At 42.4% G+C, this 21958-nt stretch overlaps 2 protein-coding genes across 4 annotated transcripts in view; both read left to right on the plus strand.

The window, feature by feature from the left end:
- The first annotated feature begins 3701 nt into the window (after positions 1–3701).
- On the plus strand, positions 3702–11867 carry relt (RELT TNF receptor). Its single transcript, XM_052077657.1, has 8 exons — positions 3702–3709; positions 5058–5116; positions 5251–5505; positions 8754–8822; positions 9081–9159; positions 9362–9739; positions 10293–10421; positions 10633–11867. The coding sequence occupies exons 1-8, from the start codon at positions 3702–3704 to the stop codon at positions 10634–10636; spliced, it is 981 nt and encodes a 326-aa protein (XP_051933617.1). The 3' UTR covers positions 10637–11867.
- A 921-nt stretch (positions 11868–12788) lies between these two features.
- Positions 12789–21958, plus strand: part of LOC127608592 (F-BAR and double SH3 domains protein 2-like) — a 30820-nt gene continuing 21650 nt past the window's right edge. The window contains exons 1-3 of one of the 3 annotated variants that reach the window (XM_052077757.1): positions 12789–13185; positions 17385–17482; positions 20784–20829. In XM_052077757.1, the coding sequence (XP_051933717.1) occupies positions 13165–13185; positions 17385–17482; positions 20784–20829 (165 nt within the window). In that variant the 5' untranslated portion in view covers positions 12789–13164. The remainder of the gene's footprint in view (positions 13186–17384; positions 17483–20783; positions 20830–21958) is intronic. The other 2 variants (XM_052077759.1, XM_052077758.1) reach the window with 2 other exon arrangements.

Here is a 21958-nt window from a genome sequence, read left to right on the forward strand (position 1 = left end):
GTGACGAGGCACAAGTGAATGATTGTGTGTCATGTATTATTGCAGAGGATACACTCAGTCCCTCGTGCTGGTGGTGATAGAGACATGCGCCTGTTTCAAAACAACTGCTGAGCAATGACAACGAGACCAACAAAGCATGAAATTGAACCTCGTTCCAGTTATTGCGTCTTCCCCCAGACCCCCTTAAAGTTATTCAATGTCACCGAAGCACCTCATTTAGATCCAAATTTAAGTGTGGGTTGATTTTAGTTTGAAAATAAAATAAAGAAGTGATACATTGCTCTTTTCATTTTCGTAACGTAGCCTATAAAATGATTTCTCGCGGTCATGGAAAATATTTTTGCATCCTCTGTGTTCGAAAACCTCGCGGTGTTGGTCCGCATTGAAGAAAGCGGCAAAAGAGAAAGCTGAAACTACTCAAATTTAGCCTACGAATTTTGCGCAAATGTACTCTGCGACGACCATGTGCGCTGAGCCTGCTGTTTGCAAGACATCAAAGCCAAGTGAAAGTTGAGAAAATGATACATCATACATTTAAAGTAACGCATACTTGGTTACATTGCTTTGACTTTAGTTTCATAATGTGACAAAAACCATAGCTGGCCTTCATGTTTGCATAGTGCAGAGTAAAAGGCCAAATATTTCCATCAAGTCAAGCGCCCTTTCAAAAACATGTTTGCTTTCTTGCCAAGGGACTTGAATTCTCACCCATTTTATTTGCTGTGCCCACTTTTACAATCTGTGCCATTCCCCTTCTCCACATTCCCCCTTTTTCTGTTCATAAATCACAATAATAGTACCTTCTGGTTTGCATTTCTTTAGCTTTCTCATAAGACTGACGATGGAAAAAATGAGTCAGGCTTTCACTTCCTTCGCTAATTGGTTGGGTTGTGTTCCCATTACTCGAATGATAATTCCCTCAATGTTGCATATTTGTTTGAAAATAGAAAAAGGTCCGTGCTGTTTCTTTAATGTGTACCCTGGAGTCACCTTTACTCATAAACCAAGAACTAAACAAGCTGTAAAAGCTGCTTTTAGGCATGCTGCATCACTGTGAGTACAAACTAAAATTGCCAATGAGTGGTTTCCATGAAAAACGGGAGTTGACTTCCCCTAAAAAGTATTCAAAAACATAAATGGATATTGAAAATAAATCTGCGAGGACGTAAATCCACAGGTGCCGAACTGTGAATATGAGGTTACCCACACTATATGGTGCACTGCTCTCTACTGGAAGCTGGAAGCACACCCAACTAAGTAAGGCTGTTCTCATCACTTCTTTCTGTCGCTCCAAGCGGGTCAGTGAACTTGACCTCTTTTCGTTGCAAAGTAATACATTCTGATCTAACGGTGTGCAGGAGACCGGTGTACCATTCCACTGGAAAACCTGACAGTTGAACTAATGCCATGCCGGCAACCGCAATCCCAGGTTGACACAAAAGGGACCATGTGTGAATTGCTACGGTCATTAGAAACCGATACAGGAAATGGTTGGCAGGTGTCGACCCCTCAATTAAGTATATGTAGTTTCAATACTGCTCGTGATTTGTTCAATATCGCGGCTGACCAAAATTGGAATCATCCATGGCTCGTCCTAAAAATAAACATCCGCTCTCGTGAGGATAAAGCTGTTCAGATAATGGATGGTTCTTATGAAGATAATTTTACCCAGCTGAGGCTGGAAAAGGATCTCCACGATGCCAAAACCCATGTGCATTTTGTCAGGTTTAATCAGATAAATAATGATAACATGCTCAAAGCACATTGTGACCTGACATCTGGTGTCACTATTTTAAGGCAGCGCTGCATTTATGCCAGCGTAAATTGCCGACGAGTGTAATTAATTCTGTAAATATTTCAAATTTCCACAGATTGTAATCCAAAGATTGAGCCACTTAGCAGTAATGTAGGGTGTTAATACCATTTTCCATGAATTTACTGCAGAGCCCCCAGCTATGTACAATGCAACCTGTACTTTGGAAGCTATTCATATTACACCTACGGATTGTAACATGTATTAGAGATGTAGTAGAAAGAGAGGGAGAGTCCAGTCCTGACTCGTTTGCGGGAAAATAATAGCACACTAGGTTCCAGATAATTATGATATTGCAAAATGGACAAAAGCCTTTTCAGGTGTTTTGATTGTGGGTGTTTTTTTTCCATTCACATAAAATAACAACAGCATCACGGACAGTCACGTTTGTGTTAATGTGCCATTCATCGCGGCCCTGTTGACCCTGTCTTTGGTGAGGCCTGTGCATCTGCATATCTATTCATGAGTTATGATAAGAGAACATCAGTGTTATAACGGTATAAAGTTCAGACAAAGACAAGCTACCTACACCATGTGAAATAAAGTATTGAGACAAACTTATTTGATAGTATTAACATAATCAGATGCAGCACCCCAGCCAATACGTTATGGACATTTTAATCAGTGTTTTTTCATTGCACGGGCAGGGAAGAGTGCTTGGGAGGGAGACACCTGAAAATAGTCCTCAGTGAATCTGCATTGTTGACAGTAATTGTGTTGACTCTAATTTAATCCCACTTGAAACATGAACCATAAAATGGACTTTTATGCCGATAGCATTAAATCAGCCGTGCAAACAGCAAAGGTGTGACATCATTTTTGGTTAAACGTCGCCTCATTTCTGCAAAATATTTCTGCCTGCTCCTGCATCACTCCTGTAAGAGGATAAAAAGGTTGAGCTCCTGTATGCTGGACAATATTTACATCAATACTTATATTTCATAACATATTCAGTCATATCACCCATGTTCTTCGATCTGCCTGTGTGAGTTTTCTCCGGGTACTCTGATTTCCTCTGACATTCCAAAAACATGCACGGCAGGTAGATGGAACACTTTAAATTGTCCCCAAGTGTGAGTGTGAGCGCGGATGCCTGCCTAACAATTGGCTGTCACACCGGTTCAGGGTGTACCCCGCCTACTGCCTGAAGACAGCTGGGATAGGCTCCAGCATGCCGACCCTTGTGAGGATAAAGTGGATGAAAAAAAAATGAATGAATGGATAAATCCTCTATTGCAGAGTGACTGCTCTGCCATTTCTCAGAAAAAAAAAAACATTTGAGAAGTTGTACTGTAGTCGCTCTGACAAGAAAGCGGTATTGAACAACAGTGTTGATGATTGATGATGAAAATATACATTTCTATTGTAGTATCTTAAATGTGTGTGTGTGTGTGTGTGTGTGTGTGTGTGTGTGTCTCAAGAAGTGTGTGATGGGTCAGACTGATAGGATAAAGCATTAGCAGGGTACATTTACATTTCCACTCAGCATTACACAAAGTGAGTCTCCCTTGTAGTCTCATCGTAGGTTGTTACATAAGCAAAGCTTCTTCACTGTTTTCCCAGCAAGTGTGTCATCTGTACGTCAAGGGTGAGTGTGCTGTTCGCTCTTCTTGTGTTTTTTGCTTTCCTCAGTCATTTTGGCTTTCCTTGACTTCCTGTCATGATGCGTGGTGCATTTTCACATCCCCTTTTTGATCATTGAGGTTCAGGAACGCCACTTGCAGCATTTAATTTGAGGCCAGGGCTTCATATGTGATCTTGTGAGGAATTTGAATAGCAAGTATAATCGTCTGGCATCAGATGCGATTCTGTGACTGGTCAGCACAAAGAGATACATTCAAGTGACTCATTGGTCAGGGTTAGGGTTAGGGTGCTCATTGGGGTATGCATGAGGAGGTGAGAGTGAGGAGTATTTTCCTTGCGAGCTGTCCTGCTTGGACTTGCATTTCTTTTGCCACTTTAATGTAAATGAACTTTTGTCAGATTTTTTTTTCAAAGCCCTCTGGTGGAAAGTCTATGTATATTCCTTCATTCATTCATCTTCCGTACCGCTTGATCCTCACTAGGGTCGCGGGGGGTGCTGGAGCCCATCCCAGCCGTCTCCGGGCAGTAGGCGGGGGACACCCTGAATCGGTTGCCAGCCAATCGCAGGGCACACATAGACGAACAACCATCCACGCTCACACTCACACCTAGGGACAATTTAGAGTGTTCAATCAGCCTGCCATGCATGTTTTTGGAATGTGGGAGGAAACCGGAGCACCCGGAGAAAACCCACGTAGGCCCGGGTAGAACATGCAAACTCCACACGGGGAGGCCGGAGCTGGAATCGAACCCGGTACTTCTGCACTGTGAAGCCGACCGACGTGCTAACCACTGGACTACCCGGCCGCCCAAGTCTATGTATAGTTACTGGCAAAATATATGTGTGTGTGTGTGTGTGTTTATATATTATAGCTATTAAGACGAGGTGCCTGAGTCCATGTGAACATATTTTGTAAAATCTTCTTCAGATCATATGTACACAGAAGAGTACATTGAAGAAGATGAGGAACCAACTTTGCTCAGCTATTGTTCTCCTCATGGCAAAGATGTGTGTTTTATCATACTTGACTAATAATAATAATTTACACCAAATCTGTTACAGATAGACTGTATGCAGGAAATATAGGCACATGTTTGTGCTTGTGTGGTTTTTTGTTGGAAAAATATGTCATATGTTGTGTGGTATTGTCGATTGCAGGTGTTTGGCTGTCATGGGACTTTAGCGGTGCAATGTCAGTGTGCAGAAGGGCGTGTGTGTCTCGAATGCTCTGCCGGCCAAGAGCTTTCTAAAGTGAGTCAGACCTCTTTGCGAAAAGAAAGACCGGGAGAGAATTTACTCGCATTGATTCCGAGGCAGCCGTTTCCATTAGCTGTATAACTGCTCAATGTGGAAGGCACTTTGACTGTCTGGGCCTGACTAATTAATCAGCCCTTCAAACACTGGCCAAAATAAAAATGTTTAATAATTGCGACCCTCGTGAAAATTAAGGAGTGGATACACAACAACTTTACTTACATTTCTGTTTCTGAGCAAATTAATATTTAATCGGCACATGATTTTGTTTTCTTTTCCCAGTCTTTGTCTACATTTGTTTCAATGTGTTGTCTGTATGTGTATAATGAATGTGCTTTATAGCTGTCAGCTTCTGTGTAATTTCTGTGTGTGTGTATGTATCTAATATTTCTTTATTTTTAACAGATTTACCTCCAAACCCAGTGTGGGAAAAAATACTTCAAAGAACACCCCCTGTGTAGAGAGTAAGCATGTTATTTTTTTCCCTTAATTAAATTCAGTACTGTATTTTCCACACTAAAAGGCACATACACGGTATCTCAAATGGCCAAGTTAAGACAAATGAAATCTTTTTGTGTTAACAATCTCTCCCCTCCAGTGACGACGGTACACAACAGAAGGGTGCGCACAGTAGGGCAAGGCTCGTTAAGTGGCGCTGGAGGACCAGTCAATGACACAGTCGTACGCAGCGCTGAGAATACGGCCGAATATGCTGTATTCGCCTTGGTGCCCATCTTTTGCGTGACGGGCCTGCTGGGTATCATGATTTGCAACTTGTTGAAGAAGAAAGGATGCCGCTGCAATGCCGAGAAGGATGGGCTCGATGCGGAGGCGGCGACACCGAACAGAGAAGGTGAGCGATGACTGGATAAAAAAAACAACAACCCACTTTTTACCTTTCAAAGTGAATCCTTTGGATGCTCACTGAGCTGAAATCTCATACAAATATGCTTACATCTCACTTTGCACCACAAACATTCATTCATTCATTCATTCATCTTCCGAGCCGCTTGATCCTCACTAGGGTCGCCGGGGGGTGCTGGAGCCTATCCCAGCTGTCTCCGGGCAGTAGGCGGGGGACACCCTGAATCGGTTGCCAGCCAATCGCAGGGCACACAGAGACGAACAACCATCCACGCTCACATTCACACCGAGGGACAATTTAGAGCGTCCAATCAGCCTGCCATGCATATTTTTGGAATGTGGGAGGAAACCGGAGCACCCAGAGAAAACCCACGCAGGCCCGGGGAGAACATGCAAACTCCACACAGGGAGGCCGGAGCTGGAATCGAACCCGGTACCTCTGCACTGTGAAGCCGACGTGCTAACCACTGGACTACCGGGGCGCCCTGCATCACAAACAGTGAATTCAATTTTTTCTTCTTCACGCTATCTAAATTGCAAGTCATCCGAACCGTTCATTCTCTCAAGGCAATGAAACAGTTGCTGTCAGGAGCTGTGTGGACTCTTGACGTTTTTATACGAGATACTGTTTCTTAACTCAAGCGGCTGACTAGTACTCGCTGGCTTCGGTCCCAATAGCACACGGCAGCAACATGGAAGACAGGTAGTTGATGTGCACAAGTAAACCGATTTACCAAGCTGAGCTGGCTTTTCTCTTTCAGCTGATGGCACAAGCCGTGACAGCTGATGAGCCATACGTTTGTTGTTGTTGTTGTTTTTTTTTTTTTTTTTACGAGGACGTCAGAGGCAGAGCACAGCTGCTCTCGACAAATGTCTCCTCTTCATGCACATGCGACGCTGACTGCTCCTTTTAGACAACAATGTCAGCCATGAAATATTGATTCGACTGTGATTTAACAAGCAAGACATTGATACGAAAGACATTCAAAAGTCTCACTCCCGCAGAAATATTGTTCCTGTTGGCTTTGTGCAGACAATCGGGATTCCTTGAAAGGAAAATAATCCCTCTCGACCATCTCCAACATCATCAAACTCTAATTCCGGGAGTCAGCTACAGCTCTTAAATACGTTTAGATTTTAGTGTGTTGATGGAGGACCAACCAAACTGTTTGAGTTGCTCTCTTCCTCTCGTGAGAATCTTGTTGTGGAACATGGGCTCTCGTCGCACTAAATGGAAATGCCCCAATCCCGTTACCTCTTTCCTCTGTCCTGCTGCGCTCCTTCCAACAACACGTCAACCTCATGTGAACATGACACTCCATCCTTCGCTCGGCTCCTTTCCCAGCCGGATCAATAATTCAATTAGGTGCTCACATCATGGTTTCAGGTCTCCTCTTTCATCTCCTTTTCGCAGCCTTCTCTTGGAAAGTGCTGCTCTATGCCGCATCTGCTCTGGCAGCTTTGCGAGAGAGGAAAATGGCGTCTGGAGCAACAACAAGTTCAAACGACTTGTTTTGCCTCTTCCTTCTCTCGTTTGTCATTATGTTACAATCCGTGGCACATTGTTTATTTGTGCTCCACGTTTATTGTAGGGTACATACAATTACGACTCCGGCTCATCCGGTCTGTTATCAACTCCGGCGGTCACTGGGGAAGGCCCATGAGGAGGACTCATAGGCAGGGCAAGCTCAGTTTGTCAGAAACCAATTCCGATGCTACGGTGTTAAATATGACTTGAAGAGTAGTAGAAAAAGAAGGAAAACATTTAATTGTTGGTGTTCTAGTGTACTGTAGTATATTGAAATGGGATAAAAATTATTTGGACACTTAAACACATGACTCCAGCTCCGGCCTCCCTGTGTGGAGTTTGCATGTTCTCCCCGGGCCTGCGTGGGTTTTCTCCGGGTGCTCCGGTTTCCTCCCACATTCCAAAAAAAAGCATGCGTGGCAGGCTGATTGAACACTCTAAATTGTCCCTAGGTGTGAGTGTGAGTGCGAATGGTTGTTTGTTTCTGTGTGCCCTGCGATTAGCTGGCAACCGATTCAGGGTGTCCCCCGCCTACTGCCCGGAGACAGCTGGGATAGGCTCCAGCACCCCCCGCGACCCTAGTGAGGATCAAGCGGCTCGCAAGATGAATGAATGAATAAACACATGACCTGCGTGGCCGGCCATACGTCTTAATAGAAGACTGACCTCAATGTTGCGGAACTGATGTTGTTTTTCTCACATGGCAACACTCATTGGGGACACGAAGCTGTTGTTGCGGCCTAACAACACTGAGGCAGACTAAAGAAATATATTGTCTTGAAAGAACCGGTCCACACTCCGATCGACACAAGTTGCCTAAAAGCATAGAAATGACACTGATTGACAGAATTATATACAAGGCCTAATATACGAGGCCTGTCACAAAAAGTATGTGCGCACTCCGACACAGGTTGCCTACATGACGAATAGAAACGCACAGAAATGAAGTCTCGCAGTCATATGCATTTTCAATTTTCTGTGTACATTGCGCACTCCATGAAGTGACATTTGTCCTTTCACTGTATACACGTCAAGACGTTCCTTGATTGTCCTCTCCAACAACCTTTTCTGAAAATTGAAACACCATTTTAATTTAAATTCTCCTAAAAGGCCACAGGGACACAATGTTTATTTACAGCCCTCTCCTCAAATAGATTGCTGAGCAAAGTATTTTCCATCCTGCACTGCCATCACTCTCTTCTCAGCTGCTTTACTGGGTTTATGGGATGGTCAAGGGGTTGCCATGGAGTCACCCTTATCAGTCAGTCCCATTGTGTGCTGAGGCACTGTATCTGAGCCACTTACCCCTTGTATGAGTTGTGAATGACGTACCGGTACATTATTATCGTCTGTGGGGCGTGTTGGAGCCTATCCCAGCTGTCTTCGTGGCAGGTGGGGCACACCGTGAACCGGTTGCCAGCCAATCTCAGGGCACACGGAACCGAACAACCATCCGCGCTCACGCTCACACATACGGACAATTTCGAGGGCTCAATCAGCCTGCCTTGCATGTCTTTGGAATGTGGGATCGAACCCACGACCTCTGCGCTGTGAGGTTGACGCACTAACCACTGCACACCAGGCCGCCATGACCATTGTTTGTTCATTCCAATTTAAGGAGGAGACTGCCTGACTTTCTGACATAATAGTTTACGGCACTTTCACAATAAGTGCTTATTAAAGGTTGTCTCCTCCTTTTCTCGCTCTAGGTAATAATTACGATGACCTAAATGAAGACACCATTGGCATTCTTGTTCGTCTCATTACTGAGAAAAAAGGTGGGTGATGTTCTTACTTCATCTCATGCACATGCACAGGATTATTTCAATAAATTCAAACAGCCCACGTATTGAATTATAGTTTTTTTTTTAATCATACACATCACTGTACTTGAGTATGTATTATTTCACTGTTGCAAGTTTTTCAACATTGAAATATTAAATACTGAGTGGAATTATATTATATATAATATTATATATATATAATGTGCGTGTGTGTATATGTTTGCACAAATATTTGAATTTGTTGGCTTTCAGAAAATGCTGCTGCGTTAGAAGAACTACTGCAGGAGTATGAGAGCAAACAGATGGCCCTGAGCAAAGTTTCGTCAGTCAAGTAGGTCCACACTCACAAACCTACCAGACGCACTTACGCATGTACCGTCATAATAATGCACAAAAACAAGAGAAAACGTAACATACGGTGTGGGGCCGCATTAATCTCACGGTAAAACATTTAATCCCGTTAAAAAATTTTTACATTGATGCCGATAATAACTATATACATCCTTCATTTGTCCCCCCGCCCCTCCCTCCAGGTTCCCGATGCTCCCTCTTTTGTCCTCATTCTGCTCCCTCCCCAGGCTTTGCCCCCATCAGTCGCACCTGCACACTATCTCTGGCCTCTCCGACTTGGGACCAAAGCATGGCTACCGTTGCTCCCGATGTGCCCAAAAGAAATGGCCCGCTGTACTCATACCCCCTCTGGATTCATTTAAAGATCCGCTTCGGTCTCCACAGACCTACATCTTACCCACTCTGAAAATATCCACGGAACAGAAGAAGGACCCCCTGCTGTCAGGAATGTGTGTTAACACTCAGTGTCCACAACCTGCCCTGCCGAAAAATGTGCAGGAGACCGTGGAGAGCAATGCGAAACGGGAATGGACAGAGCTGAAAGTTCTGTCTGTGGGAAGGTGAGATTTGCTGCTACCATACAATGCATATCTAATCATTTCTTTACACAACATCTGAGTTGTTTCATGGAATTTGCAAGACTCGAGTTGAATTTCAACATGAGTACAGACCTTTCCGTGGCATGAACATTCTTTACCAGATGCACAATATTGTTTGTGTTCACGTTACATCTGTTCAATTACAAAGGCAAGTTACCATAAATCTACATGGTACTCTATACAGTGTTCCCTCACTTTTCCTTGGTGATACTAGCCCTTCCCGGAATAGGTACATTTCCGCAATAGGATTTCCTCTCCTAGGCGTTTATGAACACCCATTCGACTCAACTGTATTTATGGAGCACTCTAAAATAAAAATTTCTCTCTTAAAAAAAAAAACATTTCTTGACTGGTCTGACTTCGAAGAAAAATAGCAAAATTCACGAGTAGAACTGCAGTAGATGAAGATACAGTCACAAATGAAAATATGTGATAGTGAATCTGCAATAATAACCGCACTGCAAAGTTGCGAGGCAATTCTCTACTCTAAAAATATATATTTTTTTCTGAACAGATTTCAAGTGGCTCAGATCCCTGAATATAAACCAGTCATAGAGGAAACAAGGGAACCATCCCAGGACCAAAGTAAATCCATTTTTGGTGGGATTCAGTTTTCTTCCCCTTCATTAGCGGGCCTCATGAGGTATGACAGCAGATTGTCACCTTGATCTCCTTGTTTGTACTTTGTGTTCTCAACCAGCGTTTATAAAATGTGTGTCTGAAAAAAAATGTTTGTGAACAAAGAATACAGCTGATCAATATTACGCATGTGAAAGTTTCATCAATGCCCATACTTGGAAAAGTGAGATTTAAAAAAATAATCTACAACTCTCATGATAATGACCCTGTTTCAGGTGACTCGAGAAGCTGTTTGATTATACTACCTCTGACAAGGACAACCTGTATGGCAGGCCTGCAGCGAGACGCCAACATCAAACCACTGGGCCCAACCACGCTGTAAGAAGTTGTTCATGCCGCACAAAATGAAACCTAAAAGAATGAACAGCATGCAGTTAATCCAAAGGTAAAGTGTGGATGAACACTGAGTTGGAGCAGAGAGCTTTATACTGTAGTATTGGATTAGCAGCTGTCATTGCTCAGCACTTTAGGGCAGGTGAGAGGAAGAATACACCCCACCCCAGTGTTTGAACATTCATAACAAAAGACACATGCTCAGGTAAACTTGCTCTCATGCTTATGCAATAGGCTGTCTTTCTTTCCTGTTTGAAGGACAAACCCATTAGTCAAAAGAAAACATCCAATCCAAGGTAGGTGTATAAAGTGAGGTAAACATTCAACCATGTAGAGTATAACGTGATCCCAAAGTATGAATGAGGTTTTCAGCACGATGATCATATGACAGGTTACAATAGCGGTAAGGAAGGAAAGAAAGAGAAAATAATGTTCTATTCAAGTGCACTAATATAGCTTCTATTGCTTCAATGGTATCTGGCTGTTTAGATATGAATAGAAAGTATGTATTTCATAATAGGCTAATTTGTTTTATTGAGGCATTAAGCAGAAGTGAAGATAGTCAGTTTTAAATAATTGTACATGTGACTATATAGCTTGGAAGACGGCAAAAGTATTTTTCCTCATTTCATATGTCTTAAAATTGCTCATGCAAATAAATGTCAATGGTCGTGTCAAATCAAGACAAAAACACTCTAGCAGCGTTTGATCAACTTGATCAACATTAAAACAAAAAGACGAAACCTGAACTCTAACTTGACTTTTGAAATAAAGTCTAATATGTACATATATTTGAAAAGAAAATGGTTTGTTAACTTATTTCCACTCGTAACTTATTTTCATTTCTTTAATTAAAAGACCTCATGCATGTACTGTATATTTATGAAATGGTTGCTGAGGGTTTTGTGGTTTTAATTGACATATTCCTGAATATTAAGTAATGTACTTCTTATATTTATATCACTTGTAATGCCGTCACCACCTTGTTACAAACGCATTTACATGACGGAATATGATCATTCTTTTCATCTGTCAAGTGTTGCTGGATTTAGAAAATGCATTTCCATGTCTCTTTTGTAAATGTGTTTCTACTGTTGAAATAAAAGGAGGGAATGTCGTTTTGCCTTTTTTTAAAATGATTTTTTCAGGTTGTGGGTCTTACATCGTATGCATGTCGTGAAAGGTGTTTGAACTACAGTACTTTGCGCGCATCATTGCGTCATCATTAAGTCTCATTGTCTGCACCCAACGGTTTTAGTGGTTAACTTCGATCGCCATCTAGCGGTAAACTACGAGTCCTGTTTGAATCAGGCCGACAGCCAGCCAATTCTAGGGCACACATACAGACGAACAACCAGCCACACTCACACCTAGGGACAATTTAGAGTGGTCCATGAACCTGCCATTAATGTTTTTGGAATGTGGGAGGAAACCGGAGTGCCCGGAGACAACCCACGCAGGCACGGGGAGAACTGCAAACTGCCGGAGCCGGTAACTCCACACGCTGAGGCCGACGCGTTAACCAGTCGCTCACTGTGCCGCCTTTCATTAATTGTTTTTTTTTTTTTACTCTTTTAAATTGTGCTCTCGGGTTAAGGAAGAAGCGAAAATCCACGTATCAGTGATCATCAACTGAAATGTATTTGGAAAATGGGGGTAGTTTTTTATTTTCTTTGCATCCGCCCCCAAAACCTGACGTAAAATTTTTTAAGCGGCTCATCGATTCTTCTGCGCTCCACTGCGTTCCCTTGTTGCTATGCAGCTCTGCCTCTGCAGCACAGTCAAGCCAGAGCTGCCATGAGCAGGATGTCCTCGAGCGAGATGGGACGAATGTGGACAAATAAATCGGAAACAGAAACGTGTTCTCTGACTGCTGTTAAAGCCAATCAAAAATATAAAGGCGGGGAATTAATAACCAGGGAAAAGTAAATCAATAAAAATACACGTCTCTCTTCTGCGCCTCATTTCCCATCTATACCAAACACCGGATGTTTTACCGTACGTCCCCACTCGGGGGAGCCATTGCCTTTGGCAGCTGAAGGGGTTCCCCGTTATTATCCACCTTTCCTCCTGTCTGCCTTTTTCCGCTCCCCTCCCTAGTTCAGCTCAGCTCAGATCAGTTCAGTCAGTACTGTACTCTCCAGTCATCCAGCAGTGGCAGCAAGCAACACACAAGTGCTCACACACTCTCCTCGCAGCGCAGCTTCATTTTCGCCTTCGTAGAAACCAGCACGCTTGCCATCAATCATGGCCGCCGGAGTTCAAATCTAACTCCCCGTCTTTCCTCCCTGTCGCGTGGACGGGAGGATTACTGTCATTTTTTATGCTCGTTTGGGGAAGAAATATTTTCCGATTTCTTTTTTTGGATACTATACATTTCACAGGGGAAATACCATTCATGTCAATACTCCAAAATGCAGCCCCCGCCGAGGAAGGTGAGTGATTGTCACAGCCCGTTTGGATGTTTTTTTTTTGTTTTGGTATCCTCACCGAGACAATGACGAATCGAAAACAATGTACAGAAATAACATCAATAGTCCAGATAATCGCAAACAACGCGTCACGTTCGAAAAAGCGGGCACGTTGCAGAAAGGGCAATATTTGCTTGCTGGCAACAGCGGCGTGTTTTCGCTCAGAAACGCTAACCTGAATGACATGATGGTGATGCTGATGTATCAGCCGTCAAGCAACACTACATGGGCTCATACGTCGTCTGAGTAATACACAACAAGCCACGTTACAATGCACATGTGACACATTGTGTTTACCCACCACCGCAACCGTACATAACGTGACAATATGAAATGTAATTAATAGCTTTCATATTTGTCATTTTCATAACGTTAGCAAGAACGTAATCTGATGCTAGCTAGCAATGTCTCCATCAGTATGGGATGTGGTCAGCTGCTGTATACAGTACTATTCAGTGACTGCAGCACTGGCCCAACACATTTGTGTGATGCTTGTTGTCTTGAGAGCAAGACCTTCAGTATGTCCAGGGTCACACAAACACACGTACATATGTATGCTCACAACTGTTGTATTGATTCATAAAGGGATGCTGAGAGCACTGATAAGTCCCTTTTATGATCGGTAGTGTGTGTGTGTGTGTGTTGTCCTGAAGTAGCTGTATGAAAGGCAATTACCTTGGTGTGAACCAGTGCAGTGTCCTTTTAATTACCACATATTTCCCATGTGCCACTTGTGCTTTGGGTTGCTTTCTTCCTTTGAATGTGTCATGTCACGTCTGTAAAACACATCACCGTTGAGGCGTTACACCGTAAACAATCAAATGTACCTTTGTGATTACAATATCGATTGTCCACTGCCTTTTTCAGGTAGTCGCAATTTTAGTTCTCCGTGTGCAAATGATGTGGTTGGTGGGATAATATTTTGCCAACCGTGGCTGACGGATTCATTCCACCACTGCATCAGTCTGTTAGACATGACAGTACTGTTGCCCTGCAGGAGCCATGCAGCCGCTTCAGTGTCTCATTGATGTCTTAGCACACACAGTATGTTTACAGTGAGCAAGCCTCATTCACACATAAAAGATGACTCTTATACATAAATACAGTATATGCACCTCATGAGGTCCATCCATTCATTTTCTAAAACATTTATTCCGTTCAAGGTTGCAGTGATTGGGAATTCATCCCAGCTGATCACAATCATATCGAGACAGATGACCATTCACACTGCCATGTCTATTTGTGTACTTGGGAAAAACTGGGGAGACGGCAGACAATCAATGTCATATGTCACGCAGTCAGTAGAACTGCTCTGCAATGCAATGTTTGTGTTCCCTCAATGTTTCCCTTCTTGTTATTGGCACCTGAATATCACTGTAAAAATGTACCTTCTGTAAATTTGCTTGATAGTCTGCAGTGATGTAGAATTGCACTGATTCATTTTGAGAAGTGTTTTTCTGTTTTTAAAATTCAGACCCGTATGTTGCTAAATAAGGTAACCACTCTAATGGCTCTCATACACGTGTGCAGGTAACCTTGTAGCAATGTGTAGTCTGGAAGCAATCCTGGTTCAATACTCATCTTTGACTATTGTGAAGTGAAACTGAAGCCCCATGAGAAATTAAAAGGAACCAATCCTCGTACATCATATATTTAAACTGCTCCAAGTGTATGTTGGAGTTTTGAGGAAGAAGAGTAAATGTCATTTAATGTAACACAAGTCCGCTGAGAAATGCACTATAGCCATATTTTACTTGTGTTAATACAGTCACACACTTTTTTTCTCCTGTTTCAGATCCTGAGTATGTCACACACTAGCTTTTGGTAGAATGTTTAAAAACGTTTCGCAAATCTGACTGATCAAATCCCCGAATGCTCTCCAGAATGTTTCAGACAATGTCAGGAAAAGTACACCCGACAAATGGGGGAAAAAAAGGAAGTTTCCCCGAGACAAACAAATATTGCTCTTTAGCAGAGACCCTTTACGGATGAAATGTGTTTGATTATCACTTTTTCTTTGGACTTTTTTTTGGACACAGACAAAAGAGCAACCTCAACAAGGGGTGAGAGGAAAGAAAGATAAGAAGGGAGCTGACTGACATTGAAAGCAGTGAGACTCTTTTGTGCAGTGCTCCCCAACCACTAGTCTGCACAGATATATTCCCCTACCACAGGCTATTTTTAAATGTTATTTTATTGTATTCTATTTCTTTATTTCTTTATTTGTTTTAGCGAAACATATATTCCCCAATCGGGAATGCGGGTTATCGAGTGGGAACATATGTCAGTAGCTCTCCCCCCAAGTTGAACCGGTCTCTGGAAGAAAAAAAAGCCCCCCCCCTACCCTCCCTCATTATCACTTGGTCACCTGCCATTTTTCATAGCAAGCTCGCAGCCTCCCTTCAGCCACGCTTCCCATTTCTTTCTCTGCCACCACTCACCCTTCCTCTTCTCCATAGCTTCCTGCGCTTTACCATGAATCATAGAAAGGAAAATCAAGTCGCCTTTGTCCTGATAAAGGGGTGAACCTCGCCCTTAGTATCTTCAAAGATGCAGCAGATGAGAGACAGGCTCTGCTGTGTGTGTGTGTGTGTGTGTGGGTGGGTGGGTGGCTAAAATTTTGATGTATTTGTGCTTGCTTGTTTTGTCCAGAAGACTCTGGATTTTGTCCGTTGTTAATGCAGTGAACAGCCGACGGAATTCACCAGACAATACACAATGACCTTCACAGTGACTCCGTGGTTATTGACAGGGGTTTGTGTGTGTGTGTGTGTGTGTGCGTGTTTCTGTAAAACTTCTGCTGCATGCAAACAATTCCCTCCTGTGTATCCATAACTGAAAAAAATAAGTTATTGTTATGTATGATACAATTGTGTTTTCTATACAAATTACAATTTTGTATTCTATACAAATTACAGACACAATAACTGATTGTTTGAGAAAGTTGGCCAATTGTGTGGTATCGTTGTTGCTTAATCATGCCGTGAGGGCTTGAGTGCACTACTTGGTTGGAATCAGGAAATGCACTTTTGATCCAGCCTGTCTGCTGTCCAGAGCAGGGGTGTCAAACGTGTGTCTTTCACAGGCCACATTGGCATGATTGCCCTGAGGGGGCCAGTTAATACTATTCGACGGGGTGTAATTGTATTTCCTAGATCACGGTTCGGCTAGTATCTTGGTTTTAACGTCACATCTGGTACAGTTACAGTACTGAACATGGTCAAAAGCAAACAGATTGTGATTTGTGTTACGAGTAATAGATTTCAAGAAAATAAAAGGAAACATCAACAGCTTCCATATTTTCTTTTGAGGAAAGTATTTCATCCCTAGTGTGTCTTCTTTTAGGAATGAAAACAGTTTTGAATAGCCAGAATTACAGTTTTATAATATAAAATCACCAATGGCATTTGTTATTTTGTTGTCTCCATTTAAAGAACGAGCGTTAGAGAGTTGTTTGATATAATCTTGCCCATAACATCACGAAAAGATTCGGACAACATGGAGAAAGCACTACATGTAAGCGGAAAGGCTGAAAACCAACAAGGAATGCCTGCAACCTTCCCTCAGGTGGCACCGCATTAAAGGTGAATTCAACCCCCACAAAAATCTTCTCTGCTCCTCCACTAGTCTAAACATGACATTCTGATTATTATCGTATTTGTGGAATATCAGTTAATCCGCAAAATCCACCTCGTTATAGCCACCATTTTCCCACTTGCTGTCAACTGAAATTGACTTCCCAATTGCTCAGGATCAGGTAACAACCAATCATGGCTCAGCTTCAGAAAACAGGTGAGCCGTTGGACAAAAACCATTGAAAACGCGTTATGTAGCACAACTATGACAAAGGAGCACAACTAAAATTGTCTATCCCAGCAACAATGGGACAGAATTCCACCTATAAAGCTTCAATAATTAGTGCCCACAGTTCTTAATTGAGCGTTGTTCCCCATCTCTGATCAAACGTTATAGTCCAATGGAGGCACAAATAAGAGTTCATCTTAAACCCTCATTTCCATGCCCTAAAGCATTTTTGTCTATGTGTTTACATTCTTGACATTTTCAGAATTGATTGCTGTGATAAGCAGAAAGCAAAAGTCGTCTCGCAGCTCGCAGGCAGATGAAATGAAATGACTTGTTCACGTGTATTTTCTCCCCTCTAGGTTAAAGTAACACAGGAGCTGAAGAACACGCACACAGACCAGTTGACGAGACTGCACTTTAAAAATCAGACTGAATGCGACCTGCTTGAAGACATGAGGTATTGAACTGTCTTCTCTTTCGTTTGCAAATGTCCAACAATTGCCAGATGATTTGAATCTCTTCATACCGTACATCGTAATCAGCCTCTGGAATCTTTTTTTTATTTCGTTATTTATATTTGTAGGACCAAAAGGTCAGGAAAATGATGAAGGAATTTCCTGCTGCCCTCTTCCTGTTCCCGGAATGTGTTTCTTTTCTTTTCTTCTTTTTTTTTTTCATGCCAAGTCCCTCGTGTCACCCACCCCCTTGTCTTCGGTTTAATTTTGTCACATTTGCTCTGACAATCTCTTCTGGTCTTTCTCCTTCTTTCCCCCTTTTTTGGGGTGGGGTGCAACGGGATGAAGGTCACATCCCTTCATATGGTCTCATTTTCATTTTATGACCAATCTAATCATCAATCTCAATACAGGACAAACTCTCTCTCTCTCTCTCTCTCTCTCTCTCTCTCTCTCTCTCTCTCTCTCTCTCTCTCTCTCTCTCTCTCTCTCTCTCTCTCTCTCTCTGGTTTGCATTCCTCTTCTTTTGTTCAATTTCTTACATTGTTTCACGCATGCTAAACATAGACACAGGCAAGTTGTAAATATGGTTGAAAGAATATTAGAGGGTGAATCAAAATATCATGGTTGAAAACATAAACACATGATACAATGTTTTTTTTAAAAACTGTCTTTCTGATTGCCTCTAAAGATAAAAAAAATTCCAGGAGAAAGAACAATATTGTCAACAGTTTAGTCAGAGAATCACCACTTCAGTGTGACAAACATTATTTTTTATTCTGGTTAAATGGCAGCCCGGTCTAAATAACAACACTCAATGCTGGAAGTCTACCATTTTCTGGTGTTTACTATAATGGATTTGTCTTTATTTGCGGGTTACACACTGTCATATTGCTCTCCTGTTACATTATTCACATAGAGCACGTAGTGATGCAGATAGGGCCTCCATGGGCCGTCATAAAAAGAGGTCAGTTTAGATCTGACTAACTAATCCAAACTGCTTCATGGCAGGCTAAATTGAACAGTCACAGTACCAGTACTACAGCAGTACATTGCGCTGGCACCCTGATGTAAGAAAAGAGTAAAGTGGAACCTTGGAGGTTGACCACTATCTGTTTTGGGACATTGTATTTTGTGCGCCCCACCGAGTCATCTGGCATAGACTCACCCGTGACCCGAATGAGGCCAAGTGGATCGAAAATGGATGAATGGATTGATTTTGAAACAGTTTTTCTCACTGGATTGCGATTGGCTGGCAACAAGTTCAGGGTGTACCCCACTCACTGCCTGAAGACAGCTGCGATACGTTCCAGCACGCCCAGGGCCCTCGTGAGGGCCCTGGGCGTGATAAGCGGCTGTGATAACGGGTGGATTTTCTCATTCGAAATGATGTAAATATCTTCATTAAGGGGTTACATCCATGTTATCTTCCAAAGAACCCGTGCACTTTTATATTATTATTGTCATTATACAATATAATACATCTTTATTGATCTTGCACTTTCACAATAGCTGCACCTGTAACAAAGCGCTTTACAGAACATTTGACATAAAATAACAATAACGCGACAGGACATATAACAAAAAAAATAGGCAATGATACAATCAAAACAATGACTACAAATGCCTTGTTGTTTGAAGTGGTCATAGATGAAAGAGGAGAGAATCAAAGTCTCCTTTCACCAGTGGATCAGAGACGTTCAGATCACAGTGCACATGACCTCACACACGGCAAAGTGGCATTTCACTTGTGGAGTACACTTAATTCCGCACTCACACTCGATGATCCATACGGTGTACAATTACCCAATGTCTGGAATGTACTCATGTACAAGTGCCCCCCCTCCCACCCCCTTGTTTGTTACAATGTTCGCTGAGCTCTCTGCCAATCATTCGACATTTCTCTCAACGTCAATTCAAGTATAAAAGGAATCATGAAGTCATATTCGGAGCGTGACAATTCAGCTGGCTTTTTCTGTGGCGTGACAGTTTAGTGGTGTAGTATGGAAAATGGATGGAGGATGTACTTCCTAGTTTCCTGACGCCACAAACGTTCTATTTGGTCGATGAAAATGATTGGGATATCAGCGAATGTCCGCTGTAGTGCCGCAGTACAATTACTGCATTCTCGCAGTCATTGTGGTATGGACATGATATCCCCCCCTCCCCCCACCAAAAAAAAAGGTGCTTTGCGATTATTGGTGAAAAGCCAACAATCGGAGTGTCAAATCAAAAGCTGCATGGTGATGCAAATATTGGGGTGACTGGGTTTTATTTGGAAAACTGAGAAACAAGCCCCACAGCTATGAGCATCTGCTGTTTGTCTCCAAGCAAATGACAAAAGGTCCACTTTCATGTTGCACTCAATCTGATTTTACTGAGCGATTTGAAGAAATTTGCGAAATGGGAAGGGTGAATATGCGCTAAGATTTCATTTCTGCTGTTGGGCTACTCACTTTCTTCTGAGATGTACTGTTGAGAAAGGTTCAAATTTAAATAACAGCAGTGCCTCGGTCCCACTGTAACCACAGTGACCTCTGCAAACAGCCAACCTGTCTGAATGAATGTCATACATCCATGAAAGACCTACCTGACTTTCGCTGCTGAATAACCTTCAATCATCACACCAGTGAAACATAATCAAACACGTGCCATGTCTGCACAAAAGCCTACGCTGGATTTCAACTCTTAAATCCAAAAAGCTGCTCTGAGGTTATTTACCCTAATTAATCCACAGGCTGGATTTAATCAGCATCGACTCACAGAACACACACACATACACACACACGCACAAACGAACGCACTGTCATGAAGATAATGTGAAAGAAAAAATACAAGGGCAGACAGACAGATCAATAGACAAATAGTTAGAATGAAAGCTATTTAATCCTGTGGGAGGCAGCACATATTACATGGAAAAGGCGGAATCAAAGAAAAAGAGAGAGTGAGCATGACGATTAGTTGGTGGACACGGGCAGTCAACTTGGTGTCCTCAATCCAACTACTAAATCCCCGATACTCTTATATCTGCCTTAGTACACTCGCGCACACACGCACGCACGTAAGCACACATCGCATTTAACACTAAAATACACATGAAAAGGGAAAAAGAAATCAGCCGTTCTATAATTTATATTTATTAAATCTATACCACAAAATGCTTCCTTAAGGGTTTTTAAAAAAATGAAATTCAGAGTGTCTTCCTGACAATTTTTTTGATATACATGACAGGATGTAAGTTATGGTTCACTATTTTAATTACTATGTTTATAAATGCGTGTTGATTTTTTTTTCTATTTACAGGGGCTACAGTCTGAAGAAGGGACAGCTTGAGAGGGACTATGCACTGGTATGTTTTATTGCACGGAAGAAATCACGGGTAACGTCGCCATTTGGAATCTCAAGGTTCTTGACGGAGTGGGAAATACATTTAAAATGCTGTTATCTCAGGCCCCCAGATCCCCCCCCCCCCAAAAAAAAATATTAAAACAACAAAATTTGGCTGCACAAATGTCAGCACAAATGATCAGACCAATATCAGAGGATTAACTTGTGTCCTTCTCTGTGGATTTTTGGGTGGATTTCTTTGCAACCTATCTAAAAAAAAAGATGCGCCATCATCATGGAAGACATCGCATGAGATGTCAACATATGGTGTGAGATCTGAGTGCAGAATAGCTCACTTCAACAAGCATGGCGAACGTGTTTTCACACTGTCTCAAATAAATATATACATTTATGTGATGCCATGACTGCATCTCATTTAGCAATCCAAAACAAAATAAAGCAGGTGTGTGACAACAGCTCAAGAGTTTCTCCCATGTGCTGCTGTACCAGTGCCACTCTTTCAACTAATCCTGACACCATACACTCTCACTGCCAGTTTGGCGGTTTATCACAACAATTAGTTTTACACCGAGTTCTTTTGTAAATGTAGTCTTATAGTAGGACATGCCACCATTGACCTCAGAGATCACGCGTTCATATCAAGGGTCACCTCAGCAAAGATGCTGCTAAAAATAGTACCTGGTACCATCCTACAGAGAGAAAAAAAATGGGAGATCTGATATACTGTATCATCTATCTACAAATATTGTTCACCACACAAATAACTCAATGATGCGCTCTATCTTTTGCTTTTAAATAAGCTCACACAATCCCCAGAATAGAATGACCTTTATATACATTAGATACATGTTCGCTGCGCTCAGCACCGTTGGAATCAGAATAGGGTCCACATGGCTACTCCTCCCTACCCCTTTTTCTCACACCTTTCTCCCTCAGCACTGTCTTTTTACCCTTAGAAGTAGTGGTTGCCTAGCAACAAGGCCCTATGGGATTCAATTGATTGCCGACTTAATTTTGTGTGTGTGCCTGCCTGTTTGTGTGGAGAACACATCCTGTGTTTCCATGCACCCTCATGTTATAGTAGAGCAATACCATGTTGCCCCTTTGCCTCTCATCACTGTCTGTACACG

This window comes from Hippocampus zosterae, chromosome 10 (genome assembly GCF_025434085.1).
Source record: "Hippocampus zosterae strain Florida chromosome 10, ASM2543408v3, whole genome shotgun sequence".
Taxonomy (NCBI): domain Eukaryota; kingdom Metazoa; phylum Chordata; class Actinopteri; order Syngnathiformes; family Syngnathidae; genus Hippocampus; species Hippocampus zosterae.

Bases quoted from the DNA above. Each gene is read 5' to 3' on its own strand.
- relt (XM_052077657.1), top strand. The intron at 9,160-9,361 runs GTAGGTCCACAC...CCCTCCCTCCAG, and splicing joins AGCAAAGTTTCGTCAGTCAA to GTTCCCGATGCTCCCTCTTT. The intron at 9,740-10,292 runs GTGAGATTTGCT...TTTTCTGAACAG, and splicing joins AAAGTTCTGTCTGTGGGAAG to ATTTCAAGTGGCTCAGATCC.